This window comes from Mus pahari, chromosome 10 (assembly GCF_900095145.1).
Source record: "Mus pahari chromosome 10, PAHARI_EIJ_v1.1, whole genome shotgun sequence".
Classification (NCBI taxonomy): domain Eukaryota; kingdom Metazoa; phylum Chordata; class Mammalia; order Rodentia; family Muridae; genus Mus; species Mus pahari.
The window spans coordinates 53884308-53902655 of NC_034599.1; the positions used below are offsets into that span (position 1 = coordinate 53884308).

The window sequence follows — 18348 nt, forward strand, 5'->3', positions numbered from 1 at the left end:
TTTTTTTTTTTTTTTTTTTTTTGGCCTGTGCTTTATAAGTCACATAAAAAAGAAACCAACTAAAGCACCTTTTAAACTTTCCCCTCATTCTTTCTCTCAGCAGCTTACAGAGTCAATCTTAAGTCTTTAATCTACTTTGGGATGACTTTCATATATGATATAAGAGAAGGCTCCAATTTTAGTCTTGTCACAATTTATTAAAGACTACCCTCTTCGTTATTCTTGGCTATCAGAAAAGGCAATATACATGGCTTTAAAACATAAACCTCAGAAGTCACGAACCATTTGTATCATACTCTCATTAATCCAAATAACTCAAAACCTACCTGAATTAAAGAACAAGAGACATAAACCCTAGCCCCCAAATAAGAGGGTTATGTGATGCTCAATGTGGTACTAGGAAATGAACTCAGGTCCCCTGGCATTTTCTGGAAGACAAGTGATCCATCTTTACTGCCTGAGCCAGCTTTCTTGTCCCTGCTTTTCTTAAGATACACTCTTCCATCCAAGGTAATATTAAACATAACTCCATTTATTCTTTGTGTTTTCACACTTAGAACCAACTTCATTTTCTTCCAGTTAAAAGTCTACTATTCTTTTAACACTTAATAATATATTACATATTATAATATTGTTATAAATGTTGTGTGTGTATGTGTGTGTGTGTGCGTGTGTGTCTTTTCCTCCTTGAAAGTGAATCCCTATATTTATATTTTAAACTGTATATTTGTAACCATTCCAGCAGGACAAAAATATTCTGAAGATAGATATTTGTATTCTGTCAAAAACATATTCTCTTTGACTATCAAACTAGTAAAAATAGCCAAGACACAGAATTCCTCCAGAAAGCTCATGGTGAAGCTTGATACCTTCCTCAGCTCAGAAGAAGAAGCTTCCTCACAAGCAGAAATTTCCCACAGTTCTTAGTGTATGCCAGACTATTTGGCAGGAAAGAATGGAGCCCAGATAATGAAGGTCAGCAGTGAAGGGCAGGATCCCACCTTGACCAGGACTGCTGAGTTATGCATACCACAAAACCCTAAAGTTTTGTCTATAACCATATGAACAAAAAAGTCCCCATGAAGGGGTTTGTGACATACATAATTCAAGACTTGAGAAGTAGAGGTCACTAGACTTCTTTATTTGTTCTTTGCACTATGGTCACATTGAGCAAATCTTTCTCTGCTTCTCACTGTTATTTTTCTCTTTAATTGGCCTGTTGAAGACAGGTAGCTAATCCTGGCTTATTGGTGCTGCTAGGGTCAGGCTTTGATCCTGACAACTGTGATCACAGTACTGCAATTATTAGTTGGACTTCATTCTTTTTTATTGCCTATTCTTGTATCAATAACCTGTTGGTCTGCAAGATGGTAAATTTTAATTATGTGAAACTTCTCTACAGTTTTCTCAAACAAACTCATTTCAAGCGCACTTTTTCCAGGCATAGATACTTAATATGAAACTAGTTGTAAACTAAAATGTATATATTGCCTATATTTTTCAGTTAATAACTAGATGTGATGGCACAGGAGATATAAGGAGGAAAGTGCAGGAGTGAAAAAGCTATCCTTGGCTACTTAGCAAGTTCAGTGTCAGCCTGAACTACCTGAAATCCTGGAATCAAAACAAAACAAAACTCAGATAATTCAGTTCACAGGCAGACTATCAGTTAGAGCCCATATAATGAATAAAAATAAAATAGAAAACAACCATATGGACAAAAGTCCTTATGAAGAAAAACAGTGAGGCAAAACAAGCAGTTAACAAGGGTAACAGATATATTTCATTTGATGCTCTTGCTAACACTCAGAGGTAGGTGAAAGGAATTGACCAGGACAATGGAGGAGACTGGTAAACAAGTATCTAATTAATGGGGGAAAGCAAAGAAAAATGATCCAAGGAAGCACAGAGACCACAGATAGAGTCCTTGAGTGTTTTATTTTCCCAACCCTTTTTATACAGAAGTGAAGAATTAAACTGATCACCCTATAAAACTACACCCCATATTTCTCCTTCTATCTAACCAAAGACATGGACTAAGCTCATCTGACACAATAGCCATATCAACTCCATGACCTGCCTTTTTGTTCTCAGAGAGTATAAACCTATCCACAAACAGGAAGGACAGATATGCTTTCTATCCTTTCATCAACACTAACCCCAAGCACTGTTCCCCAGTTGCTCTCAAAAAAACATCTGAGTTCCCAGATGACTACCAGGGTTAGAAATGTAGCTACATTATGTCTGACTCTGAAATAAACCAAATATACAAAGAAAAGTGAATTTTCATGTGGATGAAACACACAAGTTAATATCACCAAGTCCCAGATCACACAATGGATATTATCAAATGAAACAAATTAGTAGCACAGGCAGCCTCTATTCCCAAGCAGGGCTGTGTTTCTCTAAATTTAACAGAGAAGACCCATAAGAGATTTATTGGAAACAAGTATTAGCAACACCATAAACAAATCAGAAGAGAAGATCAGCACTCAAAAGTACTTTTTTTAAAAGAAAAAGGACAGGGCAGACATGTATAAAGAAAAGGCTTGTGTATATGCCACATTTATTTTCCTTGACTTCTAAACCAGGTAACCTAAAAAGGAGAAATAGGAATATAGAAAAAGGGGGAAAAAAACCAACAACTATTCTTGCAGAGATGCTCAACATCAGCTTAAAAGAAAGAAATAAGTATCAATGCATCAAGTCCAGAGACATGAAGAGGCACCGTGCAGTCCTTCTAGCATCATCTATACACCCCAAAGAAGGAACACAAATACTCAGAGACATGACTCTGAATCAGGGAACAGACGTCTTTGGGGAAAAACATCCTGAGACAGTAAAAGTGTACAGAACTTTGTAGATGCCCCAGATCAAACCCTCCTCCTTGACAATAGCATTACCAACAATACCAACACTACTGCAACAGAAACACAATAATGCTGAGATGGGAGTTTTATAAGGATTAGCTCTTAATCTTCAAAATAATCTCAAAAAGTAAGTACTCTTTTTTTTTTTTTTTTGGTTTTTTCGAGACAGGGTTTCTCTGTGTAACCCTGGCTGTCCTGGAACTCGAACGCAGAAATCCGCCTGCCTCTGTCTCCCGAGTGCTGGGATTAAAGGCGTGCGCCACCACGCCCGGCTAAAAGTAAGTACTCTTATTATCTCCCTTGTACAGATAATGAAGATGGAGTTCAGAAAAGCTATATAAATTTGCTATAATTGTGGTGGGGGAGATGGGTCAGCAGTTAAAGCACTTTCCATAGAAGTAAAGAGGATGAGTTTAGATCCCAGAACCTACACAAACATTAGGTGCACATGGCAGCTCATCTGTAATTCCAGCCTTGGAAGGCAAAGACAGAGAATCTCCACAGAAAGCTGGGTAGCAAGAATAACCTCATCAGCAAGCTCTAGATTTGACTAAGAGACTCTGCTATCAGTCTCAGGACTAGACATGCACTCCCCAACATGTGTTCCTCAAACACATGTGAACATGCATACAAATATACCACATACGCATATATGAAAAGAAAAATTTCTATTGCTGTATCTGTGAAATGCAGACTCAGAATTTGAATTCAAGTGATATGGTCTAGAAGTTTGCATTTTAACTATTATGATGTACTGCCTTTCTCATATTACTGTTAAACAATCAGTAGACCTGGACAGTATACAATATTTTTAATTACACAGTAAATATTTACATACCTTGCACAGTAAGCTCCGCCTGAGCTTCAACTGTCTTATTTCCATTATCAGCTATACAAAAATAAGTGCCAGCATCATCCTCAGTGACATCACTGATCTCCAAACTACCTCCTGCTAGCAAGACCAACCTTTCAGAGCTGGATTAAACACACAAACAAAATGATATATTTCAGCATGAGGAAAACAATTCCTATGAGGCTTTTCACATAAAAGCACATAAATACTGTTATAGTGATGGCTACAAGCAGACTAAGATTAACAACAACAAAAAAAATCATCAAATGTAATGTTTGTTTTGCTCTTATATGCATAAATGCCACCATGTACAAATAAATGTTCACAATCTCTAGCACTTCCAGCTATTCCCCAAGAGTTATTACTTCTATGACCAATTCAACTTACTCCAGTGTATTCCTGCCTCCCTATTCTGGTAGGCTTAATGGAAATTATGTATTTTAAAGTTTGCAACCAATCTAAGACCAACTTCACCACAGCTACGCCATGATGAGATTACTAACAGGAAGAAAAATACAGAGGGCAAAATGTTAACTCAAACAGCAAGTCACGAGGTGACAAGTCATGAGGTAGTGCCACCAACTGAAAGTTTCCTATGGTGACCTGGCTAGGAAATAGGAGGTGGGGATAGGGCTGGGTTTGTTTAAAAAAAAAAAGAAAGAAAGAAAGAAAGGAAGGAAGGAAAAGGGAAGGACAGATGCCATTGAGTAACTCCCGGGGTGTGTACTGGGCGCAAATCAGCCAACATCCATCACTCCATTTACAATAAAGATGATAAATACTTTCATAAATCTACAGTGATATAAGCCTATTTACATAAAAAACAATCCTATAACAGAAAAAAATTGGAAATCAATATTCTCAAATTTTTCTAAAGTTAAAGTTTAGTTAATCTGGAGAATTATGAACTAGATCAATAGATAAAGATATATGACACAAAGCAAGGAATATAATTCTACAGAAATGCAATTAAAGCAGCCACTTTAAGTTTTTTTATTTATTTAATTATTATTTTCAGACTGGTCCTAACTAGAAATGAAGTCTTGAAAAGTGAAACTCTGAAGAATATTCTCCTATACTTGATGATCCTGGAAGTATGAGCCAGCCATTACACCACAAAGAGCTGTAGTATGGTAAGCAAGCCCTTTCTTTGTCCCTGCACTCAGAACTACAATCTTCTAAAAGAAGGTATTATTCAATCACTGAAGTATACTTTGTTGCTGCTCACCTCCTGTATTAGCACTCATTTTTGGGATCCTCTACAAAATCATTTCCATATCCCTCATTCTATCTGCTTTTTTATATTAACATATACGAACAAATTTAAATGTTATCGATTCTTAATACATTTGTTTTTTTTAAAAAAAAAAACCTATAGTTATTTTGTGTATTTGTTTGCAAAGATGTAATAAAGATGCCTAATGCTTACAATACTTTGTTTTTCTACATAGCCCAGCACTATTGAGATTTCTATAAATTTTCCCCCTTTAATCTTGAAATCTGAAATCTAAGTAATATATTAGGCAAAATCCACCCACACTTCTCAGGTTCTGGCAAAAACAAAGATACTATGGATAACTACCTACATCCAACCTGAAGAACTTCTGTATTTTATTACCTATTTCTGTTTCCTCATGTAACACTCAGTAATTCAGCCAAAAGCACACTGTTGAACACTTGGTCTCCCCAGATAGAGAGACCAGGATGGAGAGTGCTGACATTGCAATCTCCTTAAGTCCTGAAGTTCTCCAACAAAGCAGCATTTCTCAGACTTTCCTCGACATAACCATACATATTTAAGTGCCTAGAGAACTAGAGGTAGAAAAAAAATCAACTTGTTCTTCAAAGTCTCCTGGTTTAGCCACAGAGTTCATAGAAATATTGTTCATCATAATATATTCACATTGGATTAAAAACCGCTTGCTGTCAAAAAAAAAATCTTCAAATATAACTGGGGATATTATGTTACTTTCCTTCCATGATTTGTTTATATTGGCCACTTAGATTCTACCCTGAGAATTACCATTCTATGAGAACAATTGTCTAATACTCCATATACAATATTAACCCCATTCTGCCACTCTCTAATCCCTGGAATACTATATCTTGAGTTTCTTCAGAGTACTTATTATAACCTGACACATTATATGTCTATTACTCTCTTATTCTTCTGCTCTGAAGACCTAGGGATGTACCTCGAATATCATTCAATAACTATTTGTTGAAGTCTTGCAAAGATCACAGAAATCCTTACTTCTATTCATTAAATAAAAATCATTCTGTACCTCACTTATACATTCATAATGCTGTGGTATGATGAACTATATTTCATTCTAAGTGGTACCTCACATAAAGTATCACTGTAATAGTGCTGCACACATAAATATTGCTTTAGCACGGCTATCGGAAAACTAGTTTATATCTGATGCATGCATTGCATTTTATATACTGCTCTGAAAGAGTCATTCTCAGCCAGGGATGGTTTTCTTCCTCAAAAGACATTTGACAATATCTAGATGTATTCTAGAGCCATCATAACTTGAAAGGGCACTTTAGGTAGAAGACAGGGATGCCAGCACATTTACAATGCTTGAAACAGCTATGTTTTGAAAACAAAGCATACCTAACTATTGAACCATTACTACCACTCCAGGAATTTTTTGAGACAATACAACTGAGGAAATTACCCATTTCATAAGGAAGAGACAAGAGATGCAGAAGATGAGTTGTAACAGAGAAGGCTCTTACAGAAGATATATAACTTGTAAACATAGCTTATGTCTTGTTAGGACTTTAGAAAGCAAAACAAAGGCAGCTGTGGTAACTGCCTGTAATGCCAGCACTTGGGAAGAAGGAAGGCATTTACTTACACTAAGCAAAGGAAGAAATTCCCACAGTGCATGTAAGACTGAAAATGACTCAACCTGGTCAGATCTGGCAGCTTATGCAACACTTCAGGGCAATCAGACCCCATAAGCTAATTATAATGAAGGTTAACAGCAGCAGCAGCAACATCAACCCCTCTACTGTCTGGAAAGTGTGCTTTTTCTTTAGACACCATAGATACAGCATAAAAATACTGGATGGCATATGAAAACCCCATGTGCTTAAACAAAGCAGTCAATTCTTATGTATTGATATTCCAAACGGCATTAGACTAAGCAGGCAGTATTTACCTTTCTGTGTCAAGCACGTCATCATTTTTCATCCATCTAATGACTGGAGCAGGAAGCCCTGAGACAACACATGGAAACACTGCACTCTGACCAGTGACTCTCATCATAGAAGATGGTCGCATCAAAAATACCAAGTCTACAGTTTCCTCAGGACCTAGGAATTTGAATGAAAGAATAATTAAGTAAAAGACAAAGCACCTCACAGCTTTAGCCATGAAGAACAGCTAATTCCTACTCAGGCCGTGTGGCTTTATGAGAGAAAAGAAGCAAAACTAACCCAAGAAAATTCTGTTGGAACAGCAAACATTTCCCACGTTCTTTCTACATGTGAAGTACTGTGTAGGTTATTTAGGAGTCTTAGAGATATTTAGGTGATAGTTCCTGCTTACATGGTACTTTCTGGTCAAATGAGGAACACACAACACGAATCTATACAATACCACATGAGGGTACACACAGCAGAGACTAAACAAACTCAATACCTGTGTGTCCCTCCCTACTGACTCCTTCTTTCTTTTCTTGTGCCTATTATGTCTGAAAGTCTTTCTGAGTTTTCATCTCTTTAAATTAGTCTACCAAGCCTGTCAGAGTAGTGCATGCCATTAATCTCAGGAAGCAGAGGCAGGAGGATCTCTGTGAGTTGGAGGCCAGCCTGGTCTACATAGGGAGTTCCAGGTCTGCTAGGAGAATTGTCTTAGGAAAAGAAAATCAAAAACAAAAACAAAAACAAAAAAATGTATTAATTCTTTTATTTTGTAATGTAGCAACTATCTAGATGCCAATATATTCATATAGCATATATATGAATTTTATACATGCTATATTTATAGTTGTCCTCTTGTAGACATATGACATGGCCACACTCCTATTGATAAAATTTAGCATTTTACTTTATTAATACTGAAATCTGAGATCACTCTCAGGTAGAGATTTAATTCCTATCCCCAGTGTCAGGTGAGGTGTTCTCTCTAGTCACGGTTACAACCACCAAAATGGTCTTTAAACCTATCTAGTCAATTAATAGCTTTTTAGCCATGGTAACAAGTAAATACTACCTAATAGATGAGTAACAATTCATTTCAGTGAATATACTTCTAGAAGCCAATCGGTGACAAGCCCTGCCTTTAAAAGTCAGCCAACCCACAGCTGAGTTGTTAGCTTCTAAGGCTGGTGTTTACCTGTGTCCACCCGTGCAGCCAACACGCAAACAGGCTTGTGATTGAAATAAGACCACTCTCTTTTAACCAACATGACCTCAAAACTCTGTAGGAGTGCAGAAGGTGGCTGTACTCCAAGTGACTGCCAAGAAAAGCTCTCTTCGTACTTAAATAAGCAAATATCCAGAATTCTGTTCTTATTTCAAGTACTAAGTTGTAGTTCCATCATTTAAAACCACTAACCTTGTTTTCTTGGATTAGACTCTAAGGAGCTGCTTGAATACTATCTTAGGTGTGGAAAGGAAATACATACAACCAAGCAAGTCAGGTAGAGGACATTATTATGTAGTAACAGCTTCTTTAATTACACTTGCAATTACTTAGGAATACTTATAAATTTATATCTATAAATGTAGATACATTTAATCAAATTTAACAAATAATTCAGCAAATTTGTTACAAAAACTTATTGGTTTCTATGTGGCCCAAAATTTTCATTACTCTCAGTGAGTTTACATACTAATAATGGAAAAAAGACAAATTAGATACTGTACATGACAATTATGTTGATATATTTTATGGAGGAGAAAGGAAAAAGCATTAGAGGTGAAAAAATAGTTGTTGTCTGAAACAGAATATCTAAGGGACTCAAATATCATTCAAATATCAAAGTGACATTTGAGCACTGAAGGAAGAAAGTGACCCATACACACAAGATTCTAAGCAGAGAAAGTATCAAATAGAAAAGCTCTAAAGTAAAGCATTTGGAACTCTTACAGTAGCATACACTGGTCACAACTGAGAGAGGGGTGAAGAGGAGAAGGAAAAAGAAAGGTAAAGGGGGGGGGTATTAAGATTAAAGGCCAAAACCTTTCATTGTGAATGACATAAGGAAACCATCAGAAAGTGTGCTGTCTAGATTTTATGTCAATCTGACACAAGCTATGGTCATTTGGGAAGAGAAAAACTCAACTGAGAAAGTGCCTGCACCATGTTAGCCTGTAGACAAGCCTGTGGGACATTTCCCTGATTAGTGATTGATGGAGGGCCCAACTCGTTGTGGGCAATGCCACCCTGGGGAAGTGGTCCTGAGTTGTAAAAGAAAGCAGATTGAGCAAGCCACGTGTGAGTGTGCCAGTAAGCAGTGTTCCTCTGCGGCTGGACTTTGGTTCCTACCCTGACTTCCCTTAGTGATAGAATGTGACCTGTGAATTTTAAGACAAACTTCTTTCCTAAATTCCTTTGGTCATAGTGTTTTACCATAGTAATAGAAACCTAGTTGAGATGGAGCAAAGATTGTCTATTTAGAAAACTGATTACTGAGAATACACTAGGATAGGAATTAAATGGGCAGGGACGGCAATAACAAAAAGAAGCTACATTTAAAAGAAAATCAGTTCAAGGTTCATCAGCAACACCCTCACAAGTGATATCAAGTTCATAACAGTGGTCTTAAACTACAAGCCAGTTCACATGTTATAAATAAGTCTACAAATCAGTCATATATTTCTATGAACAGGAATCCTAAACAAGTCAGGGACAGCCAAATTATATTTATAATTTGAATCTGAATTACCAAGAATCTTAATACCTTAAACAAGATTCTTTTCAGTAAGACAAACAAAAAACAAAACAAAACAAAATTAAAAAAAAAAAAACCTAACTATTAAAAGGTATCCTATTGTGGAGAAGGCAAAGAATAGAGGACTGCCAAAAGATACAAAGCTACGTAGCTAGGCATGGTGGCACACAACCTACAATTCCAGCTCTTAGTAGGGTAGGCAGAAGGACCAACTAAAGGTCATCCTGCTTCAGCCTCTCAAGTACTAGGGTTCTATGTCTATGCCATCATGCACAGCTAGTGGGGTTCTAGGTCTATGCCATCATGTACAGCAAGCCTGAGAAATTTCATTTTTATTTCATTTGGTTAAGTTTTAATGTTTAAAGACAGGGCCCTTCTACATAATCTTGGCTGGCCTGGAACTCAGAGATCAGCCTGCTTTTGGGATTAAAGGTGTGTCCCACCATTCCTAGCCTTGGATAAATTTTTAATAATACATTAACCAAACAATGGGCTTCTTTTTAATCTGTTTTTTTTTGGGGGGGGGGTTGGTTTTGTTTTTTTAAAGACAGTGTCTCACTATGAAGCTCTAGATATCCTGAAACTCTCTATGTAAACCAGGCTGGCCTTGAACTCACAAAGACCTGCCTGCCTCTGATGCCCAAGTACTAGAATTAAAGGTGTGCACCATTACACCTGGCTTTAAACAGTGAATTTTTATGGCTCCTCCCCTTTTTAATCTCTTTAAAAAACTGAACATACTATATTAATAGTAATATTTCTTGCATTTTAATGGTGTTTATTTAAAAAATTATAGCAGATCAGTTTCATCTATTAAACACAAACCCATCAGTCCTGACAATGGATTAATACCTTGAAGAACTTTCAATTCAGCTTCATCACTAAACTTTGGTGGCCCACCACTTTCAACAATGCAGCGGTAGAGTCCCCCATCTCCTTCAGTAGCATTGCTGATAACCAGTGTTCCACTTGGAAGTTTGACAATCCTGTCATCTAGAAGAAGGGGCTGTCGATTCTGTTCCCACCTAACAAATGGGACCAAATCTGCATTAACTTCACAATTCAGACTTGCACTGTTTCCAACATAGACTGAAGAAGGTTCTGGTTGGCTGGTAAATCTTGGAAGACCTGGACAATTAAAGAAAAATAAAAAGTCATTAAGTATTACTCTAAAATACAGTCATATAGGCTAGCACCAAGATAGCTCATGTGGCCACAACATATGGTGTAATCTGACTAGATACATGATACAAAACAAATAGCTAATAACTGCATTAAGTATAACCTACATCAGATTCCTCATAACTGGAAAAGCAAGGTACAATGTGGAAAAGGGTAAGGATAGAGTAAATGCTATGGTATAGTCCATGATCAAAGTACTCAGTGTAGACTTAAGGATTATCTAACTATAGATATAAAACTATGGAGCTAAAAAGGTGTGGGTAAATATGCACTTTGTATATAACTAATGAACATGCATTAATATTCAAGTACACACACATATTCATATTCTCTCTCTCTCTCTCTCTCTCTCTCTCTCTCTCCCTCTCCCTCTCCCTCTCCCTGAATCAACATCACTTCTTTAACAGTAAGTCCAAATGGTGACTTTATCTTGATTTCTAAGTATCATTCTCACTGCAAGGAACCAGTGTTCCTGGATTAGAGGCTGATTCTAAGAGTGAAACTAGTAAAGTACAAGATAAAAATGGTTCCTCACCTGATGTCATTAGGTCAAGTTTTAACCTTAAAATATAGCGGAAGAACTACAGAACTACTTAACACATAAATCAAGAATGAAAAATTTGTAGAATAATGACACTAACACATTATTAAAGCTTAAACAAGAATCTGTTTACTCATGTTAACAGTAACAAACATATGGAGTAGAAGGGAAAGACCTACTCAACAGAGACGACAGAGTTAGGAACAACAATAGGCGTTCAGCAACTACTATCATAACAACTGATTCACACAACAATCTTACAATGGATGTTATAGCTATTAATGAAAATTAATGAGAAATGGTATATTTATAAAATACCAAAACATTTCTTCCTCAAATAGTAATCATTAATTACAAAAACACACCTTATTTTGAAGTGGAGAAATACTATACAGATCATCTAAAGTAATAAAGCAAGCATCATTAGCAATAAAATATTATATACTTTGGTGTGCCACACTAAGGACACTATACTACTTCCATGATATTCCTCCCCAAAATGAAAAACCTCAATCTCTTCGCAGGAAATCAAACTCAAAATTAGACAAGGAAAACCTGAGGCCCTATTATTTATCAAAGGAGAATAAGAATATAATTATAAAATGACATACGTGATCTTGAACCAGAAAGGTTGATTTCTACCCCCCCACACACACACACACATTCCCAAGATCTGTGACAGTATTACAACAATTTTTTAATTTTGATGAAAGTCTATGGTCATTTAGAAGAATGTCCTTGTTTTCAGGAAAGTCACATATTCAGGCAGATATAACAGCAACATGTCTGCCACCTTCTACTCTTGGTTCAGGGGAAAATGTATTTGGGTAATATGCTGGATAGTTTTATGTCAACCTGACACAAGGTAGTTATTAAAAAAGAGGAACCACAGTTGAGAAAATTCCTCCATGAAACTGCCCCACTGGCAAGTCTGTGAGGTGTGTCCTGATTAATGATTGATGTGGCAGGGCCCATCTCACAAGAGGGTGGTGCTACCCTGACAGCGATCTTGGGTGCTGTAAGAAAGCAGGACAAACAAGCCATGGGCAGAAAGCCAGGAAGCAGCACTCTTCATGACCTCCAAATTCCTACCTTGCTTGAGTTCCCTACCCTGCTTCCCTACCTGATGGAAGGTGATCTGAGAGGTATAAGCTGAAATAACCCTTTCCTCCCCAAATTGCTTTTGGTCCATGTTTTGCCACAGCAATAGAAACTAAACTAAGATAGGGAATGATAAAGTAGATGTTGAAAAATGTTAACCAAGAGATGAGGAAGACATGTGAAGACTTAAAAAAGCACATGAGATTTCTTGGTTCTATCTTTGTATCTACCCTCTAAGTTTGAAATTGCTGAAGTTCTAAATATTCTACAGATGCTACAGAACATAATGGCTAAAAGCATTAGTTAGCCACTGGTGTCCAATCTTGAACTTAAATGGTTAAGTTACTGATTCTAAGCTTCAGTTTCTTCATCAGTTAAATGAAAACTAGCAGACCTCAGTGTGATTAAAGAAGTTAATCTAAGTAATTCATATGGCACACTGCCTGGCATATAAACACTGAAGTACCATCTATTAATAACAGTACCTTACAAGTAATTCTAATGTGCTCAGAATACAACAAAATGTTTCTGTAAAGACTAGGAAATAGATTATGAACAATTATTCTAGGCTGATTTTATGATGGTGAATTAGTCCAAATAATAAATAACACCTAAGTTTTCTAGTCCTGCTATGTATTTTCCTTGATTTTATATCACGGAGATTTTTAAAGGAAAGCACTAAATATAAAATAGTTCAAATATCTCTTCAGTAAAGAAAGAACAAAAATCAGGGAGAAGGTAACTAACAAAGATAAACACAGAATCAAATAAAGCTAGGCAGAGGGAACTTAACAAATCAAAGGCAGAACTATCTTCTGGGTTTTTAACCAAAACATACTCCCTTTAGAGGTCTTATGAAATTAACTAATTTTCAAAAGCATAAGCCTGTGGGATTTGTAAGACAAGAAAATTCAAAGAGTTCTGAACAGAGAGAGCAGATATAAGAACTAGTAAGTGGCATATCAAGGCAAAGGCTGCCTCAGCTTCCTGTGCTCCTGCTGCCTGTGCAGAAGTGAGAGAGAAAGAGTGGGAGCGAGACATGGAATTGGCATGAATGGATCAACAACGTCTGTGTTTAGACCACAGAATTCCCTAACTTTTGAGCATGAAACACATACAGCCACACTACTCTCCAGACAAAACAACAATTGTCACTGGTGTAGAAATAAGACAGCACCCTCATATTTTAAAAAAAAAAAAATCTATGAACTACTTTAATATTCTTTGAAAACTTCCCTGTTTTCTGGCCATGACTAAAACTAGTTCTGCTTGCAGCCAAATATATCTGTAGTCTTATAAAATAGCTACTTTGGCAGTACTTTTTAAAAATGATTTTTGAAAACAATTTTTAATAATTTATACACCATGAAGTTTCCCACTTGAAGTACACAACTCAGTTATGAACAGAGCTGTGTATCATCTCTATAAGCTGACCCTCTTAGCATCCCTTAAAGAAACTACTCATTTGTATCCCCTCCACTGCTGCATTCATTCCCCATTTGCTGTCAGGTACTTAGCCCTAGGAAATCCACCAATCTATTTTCTCTCTACACATCCCTATTCTGGTCACTTTGTATATATGAATGCAAACAGTGTATAGTCATTGATGACCAGGGTCTTTAACTTACCACAATATTTTTTACAGACATACTGCATTATGATTTCATTCCTCTTTATTGATGAAGAATATTCCACTATATGGATATTTCATATTTTGATTATCTAGTAGACATTTAGGTTATTTCCACCTTTTATTTATTATGAATAGTACTGCTATGAATAGTAGTCATGTACACTGTTGTACGGATGAATGTTCTCAATTCTCTTCAAAACTCATCATATGGTAATTCTGGCTAACATTTTAAGGAATTGTAAAACTGTTATCTTTTTAAATTATACCTATATAAGCAAATGGGCAGCCTTTAACTTTGACAGTGGAGAAAACAGGAGGAAAAGCCAGAAAATAGAGACTATTTGAACAGGAACTCAACATTTGGTATGGCCAGTGCTAAAAATGGCTAAAAGGTGAGATATGGAGGAGGGGAGGGAGTAGCTAGTAGAATGATAAGAAATGAAGCTAGAGCGCTGGATGCAAGCTCATAAGAGCAATCAAGAGTTCTATGATTAAGAGACTTAGATATTAACAATGTTACAGAATGGTGAAAGTGTTCTGACCCTAGACTAGAGCAAGGAGAGCACAATGAGAAGGCAGGCCAGCAAGCAGGGGCAGACTTGGGTAAGGAAAGTCAAGGGTCATCTCAGGAGGCAGGATACAATGGTTTTGGTGGTGGGGTTCAGTGCACAGCAGAGAGAAAAGGGATTGAGTAAGAGACCAGAAAAGAAATGTTAGCAAATAAATGAAAAGCAGAAGCCTGTCCTAAATGGCATTAAAGAGATTGTCAGTACACCAATTTACTTATACATACTCTAGGAAGTATGGGGGAGGGGAGAAGAGAAAATTCCATGGCGTTAGATTGTGTCCCCCCATTTTTATTTTTCCACCTTCAATCTGTGAATGTGGATTACAGTAGTATTAAGTCATACACAAATTAAATATTAAGCATTTGACTCTAAGTCAGTGGATCTCATCCTTCCTAATGCTAAGAACTGTTAATAAAGTTCTCATACTATGATGACATTCAACCATAAAGTTATTTTAGTTGTTACTTTATAACTGTAATTTTATTCCTGTTATGAACTGTAATATAAATATCTGTGTTTTCTGATGGTCTTAGGCAAACCCTGTGAAGCAGACCAAGGAGAGTAAAACAACATGGCCCTTCACAAGATGACTTCATTGACACTCAGGAAACCCTACAAGAGCATACATCTTATCTCTCTAGATCCTTAATCTCTCTTACATTTGCCATCATTTAACAGAGACCCTTTGAAAAGGAGTTACTATTCTTCTTTTTACAACTTCCTGCTTTTAGTCTGCCTTGTATAATGATATGTTAAGAGCACCATATTTTTCTAAATAAATACTGTCTATTTCTTAGTTAAAGTTTAATGTACTGACTTCCTCTATAATACCGTTCACACCAGGCTTCTGCTTATCACGTATACTGTAGCAATCTCTTTTATGGCCTCTTACCGTATCTCTTTTCTCTTTGCTGTCCACTAAACCCTACCACCAGGGTTTTCTAAAGTTTTATTAAGGCACACTGGTTATTATGAGTAGGTTTTAAAGACATTAATTTTCTAACAGAACTACCTCTATTTCCAAGTTAAAAACAAAATAGATAGCAACTCTGAACCTTCAGACAGGCAACACACACACACACTCACACACACACACACACTCACACACACACACACACAGACTGACAGACACACACACACACACACACACACAAACAAGCACCAGTTTCTTCGGCATAACCCTAAGCAAATGAGTGCAGTCTTATAAACAAGAGCATATACACATACACAACTGGCATCCTAAATTACTTATTACCATTTAAGTGAAAAGTACAGCATACTGGTATATTTAGATTTTATAAAAAATAGAAAATCCAAGTAAATCACTTAACAGAACTTACCTGCTACTGTGAGCTTGGCTGTTCTGCTGACAATAGTTCCAAGATTATCAACAGTGGCTACACACTGATAGAAACCTTCATCGGGCTTATTGTGTTTGGAATGCACCACGTTGCTGATGAATAAAGATCCATCTGGGAGAAGCTGTCGGCGGTCATCTGATACTAAGTTTAAAAAAGTTCCATCTTTCTTCCATTCAATGTTTGGAGAAGGCTCAGAATACGCCGAGCAATTTAGTATAACAGAAGCACCTCTAACTGAGAGGGTGTCTACTGGCTCCACCAGAAAATAAAACGGAGTGAATGTTCGAACACTGGCTCCTACAAAAACAAAAAAGGAAAAGCAAATAAAAATTTCTTCTGTTATTTCTGTAAGAATATACAACATATTCAAAGATTTATTTCAGATTATTGCTGAATATGATATGCCATTGATGTCTAAATATAGTTTACTACTAAAAAACCCAAATGACTCATTTAGAATAGCCTATTAAAAAAAAAAACTTGTGATAAGCCCTATTAGATAATATGAATAGCTAATAAAAGTCTAATTGGAAACTCCACAATGGAATTAAAGTTCTTTTATTCAAAGTCAAGTTTTCCAAAGAACATAATGGAGGTAGAAAACTGAAATTATTCATTGTAAATAAAATATTCTTTACATTAGTTATTTGCACTTTTAATAAGCTCAATATGTAGTTTGCACATTTTCCTAGTAGTGTCATCCTCTTGACTTGCAAGCAACCACAGGTGATAACTATCACATCTCCCAATGTTCCCGTCTATCTGACTTTATAATGTTTCTGTAAGAAAAATACTTCCTAGCCTGAGAAGGCAGCTCAGTGAGTAAAGTCCTTACTTGCACAAATACACGGATCTAAGTTTAGCTCCCTATCATCTGTATAAAAGCTGGCAATACAACGTTATGCCTGGGGATTCCCAGAAACTTGCTGGCCAACCAGTCAAGCCAAAACAGAAGCTCTAGGCTCCATGAGAACACCTGTCTTTAAAACTAAGACAGACAGTGATAGGAGACAACCAATGTTGACCTCTGTTCTCCACAAGTTCATGCAGAGATATGCACATCATCTTGTGCATGAGCACATGTGAACACACACAATTTTTTAAAGTAAGCAATGCTTACTTTAAAAATTAATTAATGATATTCTTGGGTAAGTTATCTTAATATTAAATTTTTAAAATACTTTTTAGGTTGATTTTATGTATATGAATGTTTTGCTGAATGTATGTGCACCATACACATGTTCTGCCCACAGGGTCAAAAGAGGGAGTAGATACCCTGGAAGGATCACTGGGAACCATCACGTTGGTGCAGGGAACAGTCCTGGGTCATTAACCACTAAGCCATCTCCCCAGATCCTATCAAATTTTTTGTTAACTTTATTCTCTTTTGTTCCATTTTTACTTCATTTTTTACATTTACTTTTCATCAAGAACTCATTGTGATATAAACAGCACAGGAGAACAGTTCAATCTTTCTAAGTCTTCAGCTGGCACTGTGCACATATGAAGAAAAAAATTACAAAGGAAACTGGTATAAACTTTGCACCTTAGGCAGATAAAGCTTCACCCTTTACTTAAGAAAGAAGGAAAGAAGGAAGGGAGGGAGGGAGAGAGGAAAGCAAGCCTATTGTCCAATTGGTATGTAAAGAACTCAAGCTGTAATCAAGCTTCATCTTCAACAAAGTCTAACTCAAACAATGACATTAAGACTGTTATTTCTAAATTATTTACATTGTGACTTCAAGATACACTAATCCTGTATTATAAATGAGTGATTAGTTCTAAATAAATATAAAACAGAATGGCAGAAGGAAAAACAATAAATAGAAACCTTTCAACTGTTTAAAGAGCTTCCCAACACTTAAAAATCTAGATAAATCCAAAACAATATTTGGTATTAGAAAAAAAAGATCTCAATTCCATATGATGAGGCCTATGAAATGTATGTGGAAAGTCTTAAAACCTCTGGAGAGGAACTTAGCAATTTTTGAAAAGTAACCAGAAGTTATTTTACCTATTCCTATTGTCTTAGTCAGGGTTTCTATTCCTGCACAAACATCATGACCAAGAGGCAAGTTGGGGCGGAAAGGGTTTATTCAGCTTACACTTCCACACTGCTGCTCATTACCAAAGGAAGTCATGACTGGAACTCAAGCAGGTTAGGCAGCAGGAGGTGATGCAGAGGCCATGGAGGTTCTTTACTGGCTTGCTTCCCCTGGCTTGCTCAGTCTGCTCTCTTATAGAACCCAAGACTACCAGCCCAGAGATGGCACCACCCACAAGGGGACCTCCTCCCTTGATCACTAATTGAGAAAATGCCTTG

At 36.6% G+C, this 18348-nt stretch overlaps 1 protein-coding gene across 8 annotated transcripts in view; it reads right to left on the reverse strand.

The window, feature by feature from the left end:
- The window catches only part of Neo1 (neogenin 1), a 159435-nt gene that overhangs the window by 97535 nt on the left and 43552 nt on the right, over positions 1-18348 (reverse strand). For all 8 annotated transcript variants that reach the window (XM_029542722.1, XM_029542721.1, XM_021207610.2 and 5 more), the window contains exons 2-5: positions 16005-16322; positions 10491-10766; positions 6900-7053; positions 3709-3845 (exon numbers count right to left, since the gene is read on the reverse strand). In XM_029542722.1, coding sequence (XP_029398582.1) covers positions 3709-3845; positions 6900-7053; positions 10491-10766; positions 16005-16322 — 885 coding nt within the window. The remainder of the gene's footprint in view (positions 1-3708; positions 3846-6899; positions 7054-10490; positions 10767-16004; positions 16323-18348) is intronic.